We start from the raw sequence: 19,941 nt of genomic DNA on the forward strand, positions 1-19,941 counted from the left end.
TGTCCCAGTGATTGCATGGGACACAACAATTATGCTAAAAATTTATCTGATCATCTGGAATTCGAATTTAGCGAAGCGTCCTGCATGTTATCTGCGGACCACACTTTGTTGGGGAGCTTGTCAGAAATGCAGATTTTGGGGCCCTCCCCCTTCTATGGGGCCGAGTCCTGGAAACCGTATTTGAAACCAGCGCCCACCCGGACTGTGTGAGTGTTGGAGACTCCAGCCCTGGCTGTTCCTTCTGCCCAGGGCTCCCCACCCTCCCTCCAGGCCCAGCTCTGGGTCATCGCCTCTGAGGAGCCCTCCTGGAGTCTGCCCGTTGCAGGGCACTGGGCCCCAGAGCCGCCTGTGGATTTTGTCACTTTCTGCCCCAGGCAGCCATGCATGGCGGTGGCCATGGATCCCATTTCACAGAGGGGGAAGCTGAGGGTGGGGTTAGGACAGGTAATACCAGGTCTCAGCCAGGAAAACGTGGGCTGGGTGAGGGCTTCGGGCAGGGCTGGGACACACCCAGGGGTGAGATAAGGCCCCTTCCTCTGGTTGGGTGTCACCTTCAGAGCCTGACTCAGCTTGCTGAATAAGCCCCGTTGCCTCCTCGGACCCCAGACCCACAGCCCAGGAGTTCCAGGGCACCCAGTGAGGGGACTGGCTGTTAGGTGTCCTGACTCCCTGGTTCTGCAGACCCTCCAGGGCCTGCCCCACGCAGTTGATCCCTCCCTGAGCCTGGCAGCCGGTGCCCGCCGCAGAGGCTACAACCATAAATGTAAACAGTTGTGAAAGGGGCTGCCCCCCCCCATTGGAGCACAGGCACCTTTATGAGGTGCCCTCACTGTAGGCAGAGGGAGGTGGATGCACCCAGGGAAGGGCCTGAGCTTGGCGGGAGCAGCAAAGAGCACAGCAGGGAGGGTGGCGCGCAGTGGGGTGCCCAGAGCTGGGGGTGGATGCGGGGCTTCAAGGACAAAAAGAGGACCAGGTCAGCCTCCGAGCGCGCGCGTTTAGGTCCCCGCGGACGATGAAGCAAGTCGCTGGGTGGGTCACCCTCTGCGGACCCTGTTTCTCATTTGTAGAAGGGGCTCAGGACCCCCATGGTCCGGGGCTCAGAAGGCAGAGTCGGGGAGCTGCTGGCCACCTGGCCTCAGCGTCAGGTCCTGGCTCTGTCCTCCCAGCCACTTGGCCCCAGGCAAGTTCCTTGGCCTCTAGAAAGGGAACAGCCCCACAGTCTCTGTCCTGGGTCATGGGAAGGAGTCGGGGAGCCTGTTCACGGCAGTGTGAGGACGTGCAGTGGTTCCAGCGCCAGCAGTGGTCACAAGGTGCTGGGCCTCGTTTGGGGCCGGCTGCCCTGGCCACCACATGTCCCCCACCACCCGCAAGGAGCAGCAGCTTTCCTGAGATATGATTCACACACTGTGTGGTTCACCCACTTAAAGTGTATGTTTGAGTGTATTCACTATGTTGTGTGATCATCACGTCTAATTCCAGAACATTCCATCCCCCCAACAGGAACTCTGTCCCCATCAGCAGTCATTCCCCATCCCCTCCACCAGCCCCTGACAGCCACGAATCCACTCTCTGTGTCTGTGGATCGGCCTGTTCTGGACGTTTCTCATCAGTGGAATCACACCCTGTGTGTCCTTCTGTGTCTGGCTTCTCTCACTGAGCATCGTGTTCTCAGGGTCCGTCCACGTTGTAGCGCGTGTCGGGACTTCACCCCTCTTCATGGCTGAGTGATACCCCTGTGTGTGGAGGGACCACGTTGTGTTTATCTGTCCATCTTTCTGTGGACATCTGGGTTGTGTCCACCTTTTGCTGCTGGAATCCTGCCGCTGCAGACACGCGTGTGCGGGTGCCTGCGTGGATGTGTGTTCCAGTTCTCCTGGACACACCTAGGAGCGGATGGTGGCCTGCTGTATTTCGGCATGCTCCCTGGGAGCCAGCAGCCCGGCCAGCAGTGTCCCAATGGCAGCCCCCTGTATTTGTCATTTGTTTTATTTTGATCAGACAGAGCTTGCATTCTTGGAGATACAAACGGGACTGTGTCTGTCTTGCCCAGGAGACAATTTTATCTTGCCCGGGAGACAATGGGAGCTTTTGTGGCCTGGGGCAGGCTGTGCAGGCCCTGGCATCCTGGGCACGGTGTGTGCCGGGAGCAGATTCAGAGCCAGTGCCCCGGACCCTCCTGAGGGCCCCGCCTGGCACGGGCGTCATGGGTGCCCGAGGGGCCCGTCCATGCTGGCTGCTTCTCAGAGCTGCCACCTGCACCCCTGGTCCTGTGCGTTTGCCGAGCTCGTATCGTGAGCTTCGGACAGGCGGTGGTGGGCGAGGACCTACCGTGTCCTCTGGGGGGCCTGTGAGCTGGGGCGCATCACAGGAGCAAAAGCCTCGTCCGAGGGGAGAGGCGGAAGGGGCTGGCCCACTCCGAGACGCCGCCAGGGTGCAGGGCGCAGCGGGCATGGCACCGAGATCCTCTGGGGTCCCGCGAAGGTCATCTGTAGTGCATCTCTAACATCATCCAAGGCAGCCCTGACCAGTAGGAGTATAATGCGGGGTATGTATGTGAGATGAAGCGTTTAGAAGCCATGTTTTTGAAAAGTATGAAGAAACAGGTGAACTTAACGTTAGTAATACGTTTCTTTAACCTGAGACAGGCAGGGTATTCCCACTTCAGCACGTAGTCAACACGGTCGCTCCCCGGTATCCATGGGGAACTGGTTCCAGGACCCCCAAGGATAACAAAATCCGAGGATGCTCAAGGCCCTTATGTAAAACGGTGTAGTGCAGACGGTCCTCGGTATCCGTGGAACACAGAAAAAACTGAGACAGTTTATGTTCTTTCTTTTGTATTAAGTCTCTGAGGTCCGGTGTGCATTCTCCCAACGTGAGACATCTCAAAGCAAAAGGGGGAAAGAGACACCGTAACGAGGGCGGTTTAAACTCTGTGCAAAGCAAGCGTTAGTAGGCCGTGAGTGAGAGCACGACCGCTGATGCGTCTCGCTCGGTTGGACGAGCCTCCAGATTCGGCACGCTCCTGGGACCGACCCTTCGTCCGGCCCAGCAGGCTTCCCGCAGCTCAGGATGATGCCCTGCTCCGGTGTCTGTCCCCGCAGTCGGAGCCCTGCCGAGGATGGACCCCACCCCGGGCGACGTGGAGCCACACAGAGACGCGAAGGCCGGGAGCCCCGAGCGAGAGCCGGCGTGGCAGGCCCTCCCGATCCTGTCTGAGCAGCAGTCCGGCGCTGTGGAGCTGGTGCTGGCCTACGCCGCGCCGGTCCTGGACAAGCGCCAGACCTCACGCCTCCTCAAGGAGGTGTCAGCCGTCCACCCGCTGCCCGCACAGCCTCACCTCAAGAGGGTGCGACCCAGCCCCCGCCCCGGCTGCCCACACGCGCTGGAGATGCTGCTGTGCCTGGCAGGTCCGGCCGCGGGCATGCGATCGCTGGCCGAGCTCCTCCCGCCGCCGGCCGTGGACCCCCGTGGCCTGGGCCAGCCCTTCCTGGTGCCTGTGCCCGCGCGGCCGCCCCTGACCAGGGGCCAGTTTGAGGAGGCGCGCGCCCACTGGCCCACCACCTTCCACGAGGACCGGCAGGTTACCCGAGCCCTGGCCGGGCAGCTCTTCTCGGCGCAGGAGCGGGTGGCGATGCAGGGCCACATGGAGCGGGCCGTGTGGGCCGCGCAGCAGGCGGCCTCGCGGGGCCTGCGGGCCGTGGGGGCAGTGGTGGTGGAGCCGGCCTCGGGCCGCGTGCTGGCCACAGGCCACGACTGCAGCAGCGCGGCCGGACCCCTGCTGCACGCCACCATGGTGTGCATTGACCTGGTGGCCCGGGGCCAGGGCCGCGGCGCCTATGACCTTGCACCCCACCCCGCCTGCTCCTTTGCCCCAGCCGCCGCCCCCCCAGGCGTCCGCGCGGGCTCCGTGCACAAGCTGGATGAGGACGCCGATGGCCTGCCCTACGTGTGCACCGGCTACGACCTGTACGTCACCCGCGAGCCCTGCGCCATGTGCGCCATGGCCCTGGTCCACTCCCGCGTGCGGCGCGTCTTCTACGGGGCGCCCTCGCCCGACGGCGCGCTGGGCACCCGCTTCCGCCTCCATGCCCAGCCGGACCTCAACCACCGCTTCCAGGCCTTCTGTGGCGTGCTGGAGGCCCAGTGCCGCCGGCTGGACCCCGACGCATAGGCCCGGCCCGGCCCGGACCTTCCTCAGCCTCCCTCATGTTGCCAGGGGCTGCCGGCCCGTCTCGGCTTGGGGACACTCGCGCTGTTGCTGCCGGCGCGTGGGGTGCATGCCTGTCTGGGTGAGCTCTTCTCCGGGCTTGGGCGTAGCAGGGCTTCAGCCAGGCCGAGTAGCCGGGCAGCTTCAGACCTGGGCCTCTGGGGCCACCAGGATTGTGTCTCCTTTTCTCAGGTGTCAGGAAACAAATCTGACGTGTGAAAATAAACAACTGAAAACCAGGTCGGTGTCTGGGACTTCCCTGGCGGTCCAGTAGTTAGGGCTCTGTGCTTCCAGTGCAGGGGGCACAGGTTCGATAAGATCCCACGTATCAAGCGGTGCGGCCAAGAGAAAAAAAACCAGGTCGTCGTCTGTTGACAGAGGAGCGAGGGTCCCTGGATCGGGGTGGCTGCTTCCGCCGACACCTGGGCTTGTACTGGAGGGGGCGCGGATGGTGAGCTTCTGAGCCACGTGTGGGCAGAGCGGGGCCCCTGGAGTCTGGAAGGCTGTGGCTGGACTCTGGGGAGGAGCCCGGCCAGCCTGGACTCAGCTGACCACATCAATTTCCCGTCCTTCGCAGGTGCCCACGGGGTCCCCAGAGGGGCCCTTGGGCTCTTCCAAGGCGGGTTAGCACTAGGACCCGTGTGCGAGGGGCTTGGGGCCTGTTTGTCCATCCAGCAGATACACGTTGACTGACCACACAGTGCCACAGGGCCCTGAGACATCCCTGCCCTGAGCCCCCGCTCCAGCCCCCAGCCCAGGGATGCTCCCAGCCCGTGGGGACAGGGCAGGGGGGCTCGGCCAGAGCTGGAGCAGTGGGCAGACAGTGGGGCCTGCAGGCAGGAGGGCAGGGCCAGGCCGGGCTGAGGGTCCCGGTGGGGCCCTCACTGAGCAGGGGGCCGGGGGGTGGACCCAGGGAACTCTCGGTCACTGGCTCCTTCCCACCTGGACCACCTCCAGGCAGGGCTCCCCCACCCACTCTGGTGCCAGGCACAGGGGGCAGTGCAGGGCCAGCTGTACCGTGACGGCCAGGTGGGCACTAGGCATGGCCACATTGCCTGGCCCGTTTCCTGAAGATGGTACCATCTGCCCACAGGGCCCTCGTGGAACAGGTGAATTCAGCTCAGTTACACGCCTCGGTGGTGTCTCCTGTGAGGGGCTGCTCTGTGACATGGGCTCCTGGGCTCCTTCTGGGCAGGGCCGCTGGGTGCCGGGTCTGTCCCCTGGCGTTTTACTTGGATTGCAGTGGGGTCCTTGGCCTTGCAAGACTCACAAGGGCAAAACCGCAGACCAGAGAGGTTGTGTGGTTTGCCTGAGGTCACACAGCAATGAGCATGGACCCATTTATCGGTGATTCAGAGATTCTTTGTGGCCACAGGAGGTGCTCAGAGCCATCCGTGGATAAAGGGGAAGTTCGGGGGGTGGGGGAGATGAGGCAGGAGGGCAGTGGGGGTGGGTTGCCGGGATCCTCTGGCCTGACGCCTCCCCTTGCATAAGTGCCAGGCTGCCTGGGGGGCTCTGAGGTGAGGTGGTGACTGGGATCGCATGTTCAGGTCTGGGCCAGCCTTTGGGCCAAGAGCCCAGATACCCCTGTGGACAGTTTGGTGGTTAGGACGGTGCCCGCGGTAGCCCTCTGGGTCTGCAGCTAGCGTTGGGGTCACCCAGCAGACATGGGGACCCCCTGACTGTGACTGTCTCCCCTCCAGGTGGCTGCAGGCTTCTGCCCCTGCCCTGTCTTCACAGCGGAAATGTCAGGTGAGTCCTGGCCGCGTCGCACAGCGAGGGTTCCGGCTTCTCCATCTCTCTGGGAAGCGCTTGGGCGCTGGACGCTGTGCTGCGGGCAGGATCACGTCCCTATTGAGGCCCGTGCAGTGCCTGCCATGGCAGCGCGTGCGCTAAAATGGAGCCATACAGAGATGAGCACGGCCCCTGTGCCGGGGGACACGCGAGACCAGAAAAGTTTCGTGTTGAAAACCATGAAGTCTGGACCCCGGGACCCTGGAACAGGAAGGACCCTATTGCAGATGTAACTTAATTTGAGGTCCCAATGGAATAGGGTGGCCCTGATGTCTCATGGCAGACGTCCTAAGAAGGAGGAAATGTGGGCACAGACACACAGAAGCCAGGGAAGATGGGGGCGGACACTGGAGGGACGGGTCCACAAGCGCAGGACGCCTGGAGCCCCCAGAAGCTGGAAAGGGCAGGAAGGACCCTCCCCTGGAGCGTGTGGAGGGAGCGTGGCCCTGTCACACCTGGATCTCAGTCATCTGGTGTCCAGAATGGAGATGGATAAATCTCTCTTGTGTTAAGCCCCCCAGTCTGTGGTCATTTTGTTATAGCCGCCCTGGGAAGTTCATATGTCCCGAGTGCCAGAACCTTCCCTGGAGTCAAAGGTGTGAATGGCACGTGGGCCCTGTCATGGAGTCTGTGTGTGTTCCTGTGACTTCTGAGAAATCACCACAAACTCAGTGATTTAAAATAAAATTTGTTCTCTGACAGTCCTGAGGTCAGGAGCCCGACTGGGGTCTCACGGGGCTGAATCCAGGTGTGGGCAGGGCTGGTCCTGCCGGAGGCTCCAGGGGAGCAGTGGTTCCCGCCTTTTCCAGCTTCTAGAGGTGCCGCATCCCTGGCTCGCAGCCCCTCCTGCATCCTCACAGCCAGCAGTGCAGCATCTCCCATCTCTCTCTGCATCTGCTCCTCCCGCCTCCCTCTTACAAGGACCCTGTGATGACGCTGGGCCCCTCGGGGAATCCAGGGTCCTCCCCATCCCAGGGGCCTTAACTTAGTCCCACCTGCAAAGTCCCCTCTGCCCCGTGAGGTGACATGTCCACAGGTCCTGGGACCAGATGGGCGCATCTTTGGGGCCGCTACAAGCTGATTGCAGTGTGGGTTTTGTTCTGGCCCCTGTGTCCCTGCAGAAAAGGAGAACAACTTCCCCCCACTGCCCAAGTTCATCCCCCTGAAGCCCTGCTTCTACCAGAACTTCTCTGATGAGATCCCTATCGAGCACCAGGTCCTGGTGAAGAGGATCTACCGCCTGTGGCTGTGTGAGTGGACAGGGCAGGAATGGGGGGCCACCTGCACCACCCAGGGACCCAAGCCTGGGACAGGGGCAGGCTAGGAGGCCGCCCTGCACCCGGGCGGTGAGAGCCTGAGGGTTTGGTGCTAAAGCTCCTTTCTGCTGAGCTCCTGTCCGGTGTGGATGGAGCAGGTGGCGGGGCTGGGCCCTCTGGACCCTTCTCTGGCCTCGGGGTCCCTGCACTCATGGGAGCTGCCGTCCAGGGGTGGGGGGGTGTCCCGGCTCAGCTCCTCTCTCCCACTTCGCCCCTCCCCACAGTCTACTGCGCCACCCTGGGCGTCAACCTCATCGCCTGCCTGGCCTGGTGGATCGCCGGCGGCTCGGGAGCCAACTTCGGTCTGGCCCTGGTCTGGCTGCTGCTCTTCTCCCCCTGCGGCTACGTGTGCTGGTTCCGGCCCGCATACAAGGCCTTCCGGTGAGTGGGGCGGGCGGCCTGCACCCTCCAGGGGCCCTCGGGGAGTGTCTGGTGCTGACAGCCCCAAACTGAGGGGAACAGGCTACCTCACCGCGTGCGCTCCCCTCCGTGCCCAGCCCCGCGTGGGCTGCATCGTGGTCTGCATCTGCCGCCGGGCCCAGGCGTGAGCTCTGCCCCCTCCTCTTGTCCAGTTTGGATGGCACTTTATATCGGGTCTGCAGGCAACGGCCCACGGGCCAAAACCAGCTGCTGCCTGTTTTGTTCACTTCTAATAATTTTATTGAGATAATATTTTTACATATTATCCAGCTCACCTGCTTAACCGTTCAGTGTTTCTAGTATCTTCACAAGGTTGCACAACCACCACTGTCTAAAACCCCAAAGAGAAACCTCGTGCCCATTAGCATCCCCCCATCCCGCTCCCTAGCCCCCGACAACCATGAACCTGCTCTCTGTGTCTGTGGATCTGCCTGTTCTAGACGTTTCCTGTCTGTGGAATCACACACTGCATGTCCTTCTGTGTCTGGCTTCTCTCACTGAGCATCGTGTTCTCAGGGTCCATCCACGCTGTAGTGAGTGTCGGGGCTTCACCCCTTTTCGTGGCTGAGTGGTGCCCCCGTGTATGGAGGGACAGCAGGTTTTGTTTTGTTCTGTTTTGTTTAATAATATCGTGGGGTTTTTTTTTTGGCTGTGTTGGGTCTTCGTTGCTGTGCTCAGGCTTTCCTTAGTTACAGAGAGCAGTGGCTACTCTTCGTTGCGGTGCGCGGGCTTCTTATTGCGGTGGCTTCTCTTGTTGCCGAGCACGGGCTCTAGGTGCACGGGCTTCAGTAGTTGCCGCACAAGGGCTCAGTAGTTGTGGCTCAGAGGCTCCAGAGCACAGGCTCAGTAGTTGTGGCGCGTGGGCTTAGCTGCTCCGCGGCATGTGGGATCTTCCTGGATCGGGGCTCAAACCCGCGTCCCCTGCATTGGCAGGCGGATTCTTAACCACTGCGCCACCAGGGAAGTCCCCCCACAGCTGTTTATCCATCATCCGTTGATGGGCGTTTGAGTTGTTGCCACCTTTTGGGTGCTGTGAATCTTGCTCTGTGAGTTCAACCCCAGCCAGCCCCCTGCTACTCAGGTGTGTGCCATGTTTGCCCCTGGAAGGTCCCTGAATCCAAGACTCAGTGGGAGTCATACAGGGCCCCTGGTGCCCTCTTGGGGGCAAGAATCAGAAACCTGCTCACATGTGCTGAAGCAAAAGGGGCCTGTTGCTTGAGGCCCCAGGCTGGCTGGTGTGACCGTGCGCAGGAACGGGGACCCCCGAGGGCTTCGGGGACTGCCTGGGAGCAGCCCTGAGCTACGCGAGCATCCCTGCCTCCCCCAGCCTTCCTCTGCTTTGGGTTCCCCGGCGCCTGCCCTCCTTTCATGAGCTGGAAGCGGCCTGGGTGAGCCCCGTGCAGCCTCCCTTGTCCGGGGCAGCAGGCATGGGTCCAGCATGCAGAGCACCTCAAATCCACGATGAATCTCCCTTGGGCCACGCGGGTGCGGGCATGTCCTTAGGACGCAGGAGGCTCTTAAACTTCCCAGGAGGAGTGTGTCTGGGTGACATCCTCTGGGAAGGGCAGTGCTGGGCCCCTCCTGACGGGAACTGCAGGGGAGGGGCCGTCCCACTCCTGCAGCCTCTGCCTCTTCCTTCTCGGCCTCAGTAATGGCTGTTTTCCTTTCCTCCAGATCTGACAGCTCCTTCAATTTCATGGCGTTTTTCTTCATCTTCGGAGCTCAGTTCGTCCTGACCGTCATCCAGGCTATTGGCTTCTCGGGATGGGGCGCATGGTGAGCAGGGCCCCCGAGAGCCCGCAACGAGCGGGGTCAGCTCTGGGACCACGAGTCACTTGCTCGTACCGTTAGTGCAGGCTGAGCTCTGTGACGAGGACCCCAAAACTCTGACAGCTGACACAGGGCTGACGTTTGCTCCTTGCTCTCGTCAACCCTCCAGGGAGCTGCCGGCTCCGGGGGCCGGGTGCGGCAGATCCGCCCACCTTCTGCCGCCTCATGCGTGGTCACCCGGCCCCAGGAGGATCTGGGAAGCGTGGTCCATGGTGTGTCTGGGGGGTGGGAGAGCAGCTCGAGGGCCTGCCCTGAGCGGCCACCTGTGCCTAGGCCTACCATCTAGGGCGTGAGCCGTTTTCCATTTGTTTGCTTTTGGGGTATCATACGAGGTTTCTGTGGCTACTGTAACAAATTACTCCAGATTTAGTGACTTGAAATGAAAGAAACTTATGTCACATTCTGGAGGTCAGAACTCACTTTAACCTGTGAGTGGGCAGGGCTGGTCCTTCCGGACGCTCCAGGGCAGCATCTGTTCCCGCCTTTTCCAGCTTCTAGAGGCGCCGCCTCCCTGGCTCCCGGCCCCTCCTGCATCCTCACAGCCAGCAGCGCAGCATCTCCCGTCTCTCTCTGCCTCTGACCCTCCCGCCTCCCTCTTATAGGGACCCTAGGATGATGCTAGGCCCCCCGGGGAATCCAGGGTCATCCCTGTCTCAGGGGCTTTAACTTAATCCCACCTGGAAAGTCCCTTTTGCCACCTAAGGTGCCACATCTGCGGGGCCCTGGGGAAGGACGTGGCAGTGTCGGGGCAGTGGGTCCGTCTGCGGCAGGCAGTGCCCAGAGGTGGCGCTGGGCGGTTGCTCTTCCTGCCTCATGTGCCGCCTGGCATGTCCCCGCATCTCTTGGTAGAATATCTCGGCGTGTCGGGACCTTGCCCGTGTGAGCGGCGGGGAGTCTTCTGGGTCACGCCCTCTGGTGGATCTTCTGGCTCCTGGGTGGGGGGCGCCTGTTGCCATTGCCTTCTAGGTGTCCGTCCCCGTCACTCTGCCGTGTCCGCGGGGATGGCCGCCACGTGCCCTTGGCAGTGGTGAGCTGCGCGTGCTCTTTTTCTTGAGGCCCCGCTGAGGTTGCACGGCCTCTCGGTGTCCATTTGCTGCCGGGCCTTCACCCCTCCCCAGGATGGAGCCTGTCACCCAGGGTCATCTCCAGGGTGCGTCTCTCCGGGTTCCTGACATTGCTCCCTCCCCGCATGGTGAGCAGACCCTGAATGCTGGGCCTCCTCTCCGCCGATGCCTTCCCAGATGCGAGTGTGGGGTCCTCAGGACCACCCCAAGTGCAGGGATTCACTGGCGACCCCCAGGCACGGCCGAGACCCCAGATCCAGCGGGAGAGTAGGTGCCCGGGTGGACTCCACGTTTGCATAGGCGGTGTTGGGACGGGGAGCCCCCGAGGTCTGGTTCCAGACGTGGCCTCATGCTGGCACCCAGCCGCCTTCTGCCTGGCCCCCCATCGCCGTGGTTTCTGCGCGGACGGGCAGGGCGCACACCTTCCTTGGGGCCCAGCCTGCAGAAAGGGAACATTGGAGCCGACCTTCCCACCTCCCGTGGGGGCCTCCCCAGCTGGTGACCTCACCTCGCGCAGGGGCTGCCCCGAGACGTTGCCCTTGTCTGGGAAGTCGTGGGGAGGGGGAGGGGGGTAGTAATAACAACGGTGACAGTGACGGTGACAGTGCTCCTGGGTGTGCAGGGAGGCTTGGGCACCTCCCAAGGGCTGGCTCATTTGCTCCCCTTGAAGGGGTCTCCTGACTTCCTAGTTTGCAGACAGGGGGACAGGCATGGATGGGGGCAAGGGTTAGGGTCAGGGTTAGGCTCCGTACCTGGTACCCAAGGCCCTCCCCTTCCTGCCGGTGTGGGCAGCTGTCCTGGCTCTGGTCCCGTACGGGGACCCCCGGGCTCCACAGATGTGGGGGAGTAGATGGCGCCTGGCCCGGAGGCCGCCTCAGGGCTCAGTGCTGGGGCTGGGGCCAAGGAGCTGCAGCTCTGCCTGTCTGCATTCACCCTGACGGGCCAGCCTGGGCTTCCCCCGCCTGGGGTCTGCCCCGCTGCTGAGCCTCCCCTCCCGGGGTCTGCCCATTCCTGGGGTCTCCTTCTGGCTGGCTGGGGTCTCCCTGTTCCCAGGGTCTCACCCTCCTGCCCAGGTGGCCACAGTCCCGCAGGTCACCTCCAGGGAGCGAGGGGACCACTCGGGGGTCAGCGTGTGGAGCCTCGGGGATGCCTTCCGGGGGCACCGGCTCCCAGCCAGTCCCGGGCCCGCAGGTCTGTCCCTCCCTGCTCACCCCAGATGCTTCTCTGTGAGTCCGTGCAGGAGGCGGACTTTTAAAACCTCTGAGATGTCTTATACGTAAAAGGCCGCGATGCTGCTTTGCGCCAGGAAACCAACAGTGACCCCAGCACCTCAGGTGCTCAGACGTGTCCTTCCTGCTCTCTCGTGACCTCACGTGGGGCTCCTTAGAGATTCACGGACCCGGGGCAGAGCCCGCCGCCCACCACTCAGCCAACTCCCCGCCCACATCTGACGTCCTCGCCTCGACCACACATGGCGGGTGCAGTGCTCTTCCCCACCTGCAGGTGTCAAAGGTTTCCGCAGTGTTTCCGTGACAGGTCTTTCCCCTCTGGGATCCCTGTGGGTTGTTAACGTTTGGCCTTTGCGGTTGGTTCACATCAGACTCCAGGTGAGGTGTGAACCCCTCTCTGATCTGTGAGCTCGACGGTCTGTAGTCTCCATGGTAGGGGCTTTATCTAGGTGCCTTCACAGCCAGAAAGGCAACCTCTTAAGCGCATGATTCAGTGGTTTTCAGTGTATTTACAAGGATAGAGGTTCATCACCTCTATCCAATTCCAGAACATTCCGTCACCCCAAAAAGAAGCCCGTCCCCATCATCAGTCACCCACACCCCCTCCCCAGCCCCTGACAACCACGCATCCCCTCTCTGTGTCTGTGGACTTGCCTATACTGAACGTTTCCCATCAGTGGAATCACACTCTGTGTGTCCTTCTGTGTCTTGCTTCTCTCACTGAGCGTCGTGTTCTCAGGGTCCGTCCACGTGGTAGCGAGTGTCGGGGCTTCACCCCTTTTCGTGGCTGAGTGATGCTCCCGTGTGTGGAGGGACACGGTATGTGTGTCCATTCACGGACACATGGTGGACGTTCGGGTTGTGTGTGCCTGTCTGTTATTGCTAGTCGTTCTGCTGTGCGGTTTCTACAGGTATCCGTGTGAATGTGTGTTCTCATTCCTCTTCCACCTGGTTGTGGAATTGCTGGGCAACACAGTAACTGTTTAGCTGTCTGAGGAGCTGCCAGGCCCTGCCATAGCCTTTGCAGGCTGCACCCCTGTGCTGTCCTTTTGCACCTTCTGTCCCCAAATCCCTGGCTCTGTCCCCTCGAGCTCCTGGCCGAGTGGCCTTGGGGGGGCACCTGGCCTGGCACCCTCGTGTCCCTGCCGCCTTGTCTCCAGGCCTGTCATCCTCCCTGCCCTCCCCCCACTGCTGCTTGCCTTGGCTGACCCACCTGGTGGGTGCAGCAGGCTCTGTACATCTGTCCGTAGCTGGTCGAGGCTGGTTTATCACCCACTGTCCTGAGTGGGTCACCCTGGGCTGTTGGTGATACTGCTCTCTGGAAGCTCCGGCTGCTGGTCCCTCTGGGAGTCTGGGCCATGGAGCAGGTCCGCATCCTACAGCCCCACCCTCCCCAGTGGCCAGGATCCATGGCCCCAGATCCGATGCGAGATCATTGGTCCCCAGAGGGGCCCCTCCCCCAGCAGAGCCAGCCCTTCCTCCCCTCCCGGGAGCCCACAGGACAGCATCCAGCCCCCCACTGGCCCAGCCCCATCTGCCTGTCTACCTACTTGAGTCCCCCAGCCGCTCGGCTGTGCTCATACCCCTCAAAGTGCAAAGCAGCGTGTTCTGCTGTCCTTGTTTGTACACAAGGACGTCTCTCCTGGTTTCACAGAGGGGCGAGGCCTGTTCGTGTGTGCCTGCAGCGGGTTGCATACATCTTATAAACTCTCTCAGGATGGATATATAGTAGATGAGCTACACCAGTTCCCTGTGGGCTGGGGAGGGGGTCGGCAGGAGAGAGACTGTCTATTGTGTTTTTTTTTTTAATTTCCTGAATCTTGAACAGTGCGGTGTCATTACTTGCTAAGAAGAAACATTGTCAAAAACACCCTATTTCCTGCCTCTCCCTCCCAGAGACCAGATGGGTGTTCTTCCGCATGTGGACTAGGGACGTACCCAGAGACCACCAGCTTTTCTCTTGTTTTGCTGTCTCCTTAGCAAACTGATGTTCCAGTCATTCCCAGCCAGTGGGCGTTTACAGGTTACCCTCAGCTTTTCCTTCTTACAAACAATGGCCGTGGCATAAATTTTTACAAGTGAAATAGCTGGGGGAAAAGGAATGAGCGCTGGGGCTTCCCTGGTGGCGCAGTGGTTGAGAGTCCGCCTGCCGATGCAGGGGACACAGGTTCGTGCCCTGGTCCGGGAAGATCCCACATGCTGCCGGGCGGCCGGGCCCGTGAGCCATGGCCGCTGAGCCTGCGTGTCCGGAGCCTGTGCTCCACGACGGGAGAGGCCACAACAGTGAGAGGCCCGCGTACCACAAAAAAAAAAAGAAAAAGGAATGAGCACTTAAGTCTTGTTGTAGGTCACACCCCATTGCCCTCCAGGAAGGGTGCACCCCACACTGACAAAGTAGTGTCTGTTTCTCCATTCCCTCACGATGTTTGGCGGGACGATGGTGTGAGAACGAGACTTTTTCTATCTTGCACATCTTTGTTGGTGGGTTCGAGCATCGCTTCCTAAGATTGTTGCTCCTTGTGAATTGCCCATTTTCTCTGCCGGTCATTTACCTTTTTCTTGTTGATTTATTGGAGCTCTTTACATATGAGGGATGGTGGGCCCTTGTCTGACGGTCATGCCGGCTCCCACACGCTCTCTCGCCCCTTGCAGTGGTTGGCTGGCCGCGATTGGGTTCTTCCAGACCAGTGTTGGGGCCGCCGTGGTCATGCTGCTTCCGGCCATCATGTTCTCCATGTCGGCCGCCATGATGGCCATCACGATCATGAAGGTAACTCCTCTGGGTCCCGAGACATCCCACTTCCTCTCTCGCATCCTGTGTCCTGACCTCCCAGCCCCGGGGGCTCGTCTTACCCTGTTTTGGGAGCAGGAGACTGAGCATTGGGAAGTGAAGTGAGCCCTGTCAGCAGGGCACACCCTCTGTGGTCCGGACCCTCGACTGCTCAGGCCAGGGCCCTGCCGTCCTGCCCACATGGCCTTCCAGGGAGGAGGGACTTGGGGAGACAGTGCCCTGTGGCCGATGGTGACCACTGCCTGCCAGAGCCCCTAGCACGCGTGTCCCAGAGGGTGGTCCACACTGCCAGTTCAGCCACCGCCGGCCACTAATCGCTGTTTACGGTTAAATCCAAATTGAGTAAAGTTAACTAAAACTAAAAATTCCTTGCGTCCATCGCACCCACCTCCTCCCGAGCGCTCAGGCTGTGAGGGTCTGGCGCCGACCAGCTCCACCATCACGGGCTCTCCTTGGACAGCCCCACTCCAGGCGTTTGGAGGCTTCCAGTGGGAATGGCTGCACGAGGGTTGTCCTGGGGCCACGTGGAAACTGACGGGTGATGAGGCTGATGGTGTATCCACCTGGCCTTCCCGGTGGTGACCCTCTCGGCCGTGCCCCTCCTGTGCGCCCAGTTCCGCTGCTCAGGGAAGCCAGCCCTACCCACAACTTTTTTTTTTCTTTTTTTTTTCCCCATGCTGTGGGGCTTGTGGGATCTTAGCTCCCTGACCGGGGATCGAACCTGCACCCTCGGCAGTGAAAATGCAGAGTCCTGAGCACTGGACCGCTGGGGAAGTCCCTGAAAGCTGGGTTTTGAGTCCCTTCCAGCCTCTGTGCCGTGGGATCTCAACTGTTTTGTCAGGTTTTGAGGCCTGCACTGTTCCGGAGCCCTGGGTCATCTGGAAGGACAGAGGGGTGCCTGCTCCTCCGTGTTTGCCCCTGAAGTCCCCTGGCTCTATGGATGACCCGAAGGGGGCAGGAGGAACCAGCAGAAAGCAGACCCCGGGAAGCTTGGGGAGATGCTGGGACGAAGGCCGTGCAGGGACAGCTGCGGTTCCACCAGGAACGTCTCAGCAGCAGACGGGAGGGGTTCCGAGCTGAGCGAGTCCTCCAGAGCAGAGCTGCCCCATCGGGGTCCCCAGCACTGCCCCGGTTTGGGGGTTCGCCGGGAGGCCATTGCACAGGAGAAAGATAAAGGACAAAAGCGTCAGCTTCACTGCTCAGTAGCCTCAAGTTAAAACAAATGCCATCTTCTCAGTTAGTGGATTTGCTGGGACTTCCAGAAATAGCCCAGCCCCGTGTCCGAGGGGCCCAGCCTTCCTGCATGGTGGGGAGGAGGCAGTGGTCCGTCCCCAGAGGTCTCTGCTGAGGAAGTCATTGCAGAGATGCGCTTGGCAACACGGGGGCCCAGGGCCTGATGTGCCCCGGGGGTTGAGTCACGGGGTGGTCGCCAGGCTGCAGACCTGTCCTGGACGAGCCCCTTTCTGCTGGGGCGGCGGAGACCCTCGGACGGGCAGGCAGTGGTCACAGCGCAGGCGTGCCCTTCAGAGCCCCCCACCCCCACCCCGCCTCAGCTTCTGCGCTTTTCCTAAAGTTCCTGCAGTTTGTCATCTGTTTAAGAAAAGCCCCGCCTCGAACCCAAGTGGGTCTCTCCACCGTCCTTTCTTCCACCCCCCGCAGGTGCACAGCATCTACCGCGGGGCTGGCGGGAGCTTCCAGAAGGCGCAGACAGAGTGGAGCACAGGCGCCTGGCGGAATCCACCGTCCCGGGAGGCCCAGTACAACAACTTCTCGGGGAACAGCCTGCCTGAGTACCCCACCGTGCCCAGCTACCCGGCCAGCGGCAGCCAGTGGCCTTAGGGGGAGTCCGGCGGCACTGCTGCCTGCCCTCCACCGGCCCACCTGCCCCTCGCCATCCACTCCCACTGCCCTGGGTTTGGTGAGGCCCCACCGCCAGCCGGGACGGCAGACCCGGGGGCTCTCGGGAACCCGCCCCCGCGTTCACCTCACTCCTGAGAGCAGGGCTCCCTGCGAGCTCTGCCCAGAAGCTGTCCGGCCGCCACTGTCCAGCAGAAGGCCACCCCCTGTGGTCCTGAATGCGTTTAGTCCCCGTGATGTCCACTGTGCTGCAGCCACACCCTCTCCCCTCGGGGTCTTGGGGGGCTGACCCGGGCCTTGCAGGTCAGAGGTGGGGCGGCTGCCCCCTTTCCAGAGATGCTGACGCGGAGAAGGGCCCCCGCCTTGTGTCCACCCTTCCCGGCCTCCATCCGGCCTCCATCTCGGCCCAGCTTCCAGTAAGAGGGAAAGAGGGAAGCCTTCCCAGCACCAGGTTCCGGTCCCTGGTGGGAGACGGAGGGGCTTGACGGTAGCCGGATCCTCCATGCGTTTGCCCTCTTGTGGACTTGCCGCCTCAGTGCCATGATCTGAGCTTCACCCCGTCTGGCTGGCTGTCCATCTGTCCATTGGCAGCTTACCTCCAGTCCCCCTGACCGTGGCCACGCTCATTCCGAGACGCTCTCATCTCCCCCGGAGGGGTCTTAGAGCTGGGACCCTCAGGCAGGACCTCGTCAGATCTGACACCTGGGACCAACTCGCTCTGCGGGGAAGGGGAGCCGCCGGTCTGTCCCCGATGGAAGCGGACGGGAAACCAGACGCATCTCCGCAGAGCGCACGCGCCAGGCCGAGTGCTGGGCCCGAGGCTCGTGGGCTGCCGTCCACGCAGCCCTCCCGGGGCCGCGGGACCAGGAGTTGGAGTCCCTGAGGGGACAGAGGAGAGTGACAAGTCTGTGCCTTATTAGGAATCTGAACCCGCCCCTTCGCTCTGCCCTCCGGTCCTTCCAGCTCCTTCCCAGACAAGCAGCCTGCACCTGCCTGTGTGAGTGGATGGGCCCCCGTCCAGGCTCCCGGGCGCCCTGGACGCTGCCCCTCGGCTCCTAGCCGCCCAGCCCTCGGGGCAGGACGCCCTTCCTGTCGCACCAGCTGGGCCGCCCCCCACGCCTCTGCCTGCTTGCTTGGCTACTCGTGCTGACCACCCCGCGGTGCCCGAAGGTGGCTGCGAGAAAGCGCCTGGGTCTGGGACCCTAATGGGCCCCTGAGATGGCGTCCTCAAGGTCACCTCCCGTGACGGAGGCGTGCGCCGCTCTCCCCGTGGGGCCGAGTCTCGCGTGAGCGGGGCGCCACCAGTGACGGGCGATGAGCAGGCGTCAGCCAGCCCGGGATCGCCCACAGCACCCACCCCCACCCCGTTCCTCGCTGTGTGCGTTGTGGTTTTTGTTACGTGAGAATATCCAGGAAATAAAGACATCCTTTCTGCATCAGAGGAGCCTCCGTGGGGGCTGTTTTTGGCGCCATGTGGTATCACCTCCGGGGCCTTCCTCCCCTGGATCCCAGCGCCCACGGCCTCAGGTGGGATAAACCAGGACCAGGCTGTGCACTGGGCAGAGTGCCGTCCACGCTGCCGGCCGCCCCTGCCCGCTACCCTGCCCCACCCACCGCGGAACCTCACCCGCAAGCCATGTCCCTTCGTGTTCTTGCTTTCTGTCACATTTTCTTCATGCTCAACCGCTTTCATCTGAAAAAGAAAATTTGCAGGAAGTGAGACACCAGCGCCACTTGCCGTGAAGGAGACACGAGGGCTGAAGTGGCTGAGATAGGAGCGGTGTGGGTCTGCAGAGGCCCCAGCCCGGCTCACGGGGGGCCCTGGTGGTGGAGTGGACACAGGAGAGCGGTGGCGGGTCTGTTACCTCACGGACACCCGGGGAAGGAAACGAAGTCAGCAGAGAGGAGGCAGACGGAAACCAGAGCAAGTGGCGTGGGTTTCCTTGCGTCCCCCCAAGTTCACGTGAAGTCCTGACCCAGCACCTCAGAGTGGGACCTGTGTGGGAACGGGGTCTTTGCGGGAATAGTTAGTTAAGGGGAGGTCACACAGAAGCAGGTGGTCCTAACGCAGTAGGACTGGTGTCCTTAAGAGGGGGCCGTTTGGACACACACGGGGAGGGGCCATGTGAAGGCAGAGGCAGAGATGGGGTGAGGCCGCTCTGAGCTTCTGGGGAACCCCGGAAGCCAGGGGAGAGTGGGGGCGGAGGAAGGCAGGTGGTCCCTGGGCAGGAGCCAGCCTGGGACCCCGGATCTCGGGCTCTGCCCTGCCGAGCTGAGGGGATACACATGTGTGAGCCGCGCTGTCTGCGGTGCTGGGTCGCGGGCGGTGTAGGGCTCACCTGTCGGTGTGGGGGACGTGGGTCTGGGGAAGGGCATCTGCGTCCTTGGCTCAGAGGTGACGGGGACACAGGACAGGGTGGAGGTGCGGGGACCAGGGCCAGGTCGAGAAGGGGACCGTCTGCTGGGGTGGCCGTGACGGGACCACTGACCTGGGACCTAAACGAAGGATTTATCCCTCCCGGTTCTGGATCCAGGTGTGGCCGGACTGCACTCCCTCCAGACTCCAGGGGAGGGTCCTTCCTGCTTCTCCAACCCTCAGGGCGCTCCAGGCTCTGCCTCTGTCCTCACAGCCTTCTCTTCTGTCTCTTACGAGGAAACCATCCTTGGATTTGGGGCCCACCCCACATCCGGCATGATCTCAGCTGGATCCTTACCTTTAATACATCTGAAAAGACCCTGTTTCCAAGTAAGGTCACAAGTTCCGGGCCACCGCTCAGCCCATCCAGGGAAAGAGAACTGAGGCTGCACCGAGGGGCTTGGCTTTGGGGATGGGTCCCTGGGATGGACGAGAGCATCATTCACGGGGGAAGGGGTGCAGGTGAGGGTGGGGGCACGGCACCTGCAGATGCCCGTGGGAGCCTTCCTGCAGGGGAGGCTGGGCTGAGGGCATCCTCAGTGGGATCCGAGGGGAGGGGCTGACCTTGGTCAGGAGCAGCGACAGGTCACCTCTGGTGACAGGAGGCCGGCGGACCAGGCAGGTCCTGCAAGTTGTGAGTAGTTGATAGCTGACAGCTTCTCACCAGTTGTCCTCCAGCTCGGGGTCCCCTGGGCACTGTGAGCACTGGGGTTGGAGCATCTTCTGAGGACCGTCTGGGGTGCTGCGGGGTGTGGAGCAGCCTTGCTGGCCCCACCCCCTTGATGCCAGTAGCCCCCCAGTTGTGATGACCACAGACGTCCCCAGACATGGCCCCATGTCCCCTGGGGGCAGGACCACCCGGGTGAGATCCCTGCTTTAGCTGCAAGATTTGACCTGGCAAATCTGTTCTCAGTGGAAGTCAAGAGCAGCAACTGAACTAGAAAACATGATGAAGGTTTTTTGTTTTTTTAATCTGATTGAGGAATCAGTTACCCTCAGTTTCATCCCAAGGCA

General features: G+C 61.8%; 2 protein-coding genes across 2 annotated transcripts; both read left to right on the top strand.

Moving 5' to 3' along the window:
- Positions 1–3,121: 3,121 nt before the first annotated feature.
- Positions 3,122–4,174, top strand: ADAT3 (adenosine deaminase tRNA specific 3). The gene has a single exon (XM_065873867.1). It carries the CDS (start codon positions 3,122–3,124, stop codon positions 4,172–4,174), a length of 1,053 nt encoding a protein of 350 aa, XP_065729939.1.
- Positions 4,175–5,283: 1,109 nt separating this feature from the next.
- On the top strand, positions 5,284–16,493 carry SCAMP4 (secretory carrier membrane protein 4). The gene is made up of 7 exons (XM_065873868.1): positions 5,284–5,358; positions 5,914–5,962; positions 7,126–7,254; positions 7,545–7,701; positions 9,415–9,516; positions 14,516–14,633; positions 16,314–16,493. The coding sequence occupies exons 1-7, from the start codon at positions 5,284–5,286 to the stop codon at positions 16,491–16,493; spliced, it is 810 nt and encodes a 269-aa protein (XP_065729940.1).
- The last annotated feature ends 3,448 nt before the right edge of the window (positions 16,494–19,941 follow it).

Source organism: Phocoena phocoena, chromosome 3 (assembly GCF_963924675.1).
Source record: "Phocoena phocoena chromosome 3, mPhoPho1.1, whole genome shotgun sequence".
Classification (NCBI taxonomy): Eukaryota; Metazoa; Chordata; class Mammalia; order Artiodactyla; family Phocoenidae; genus Phocoena; species Phocoena phocoena.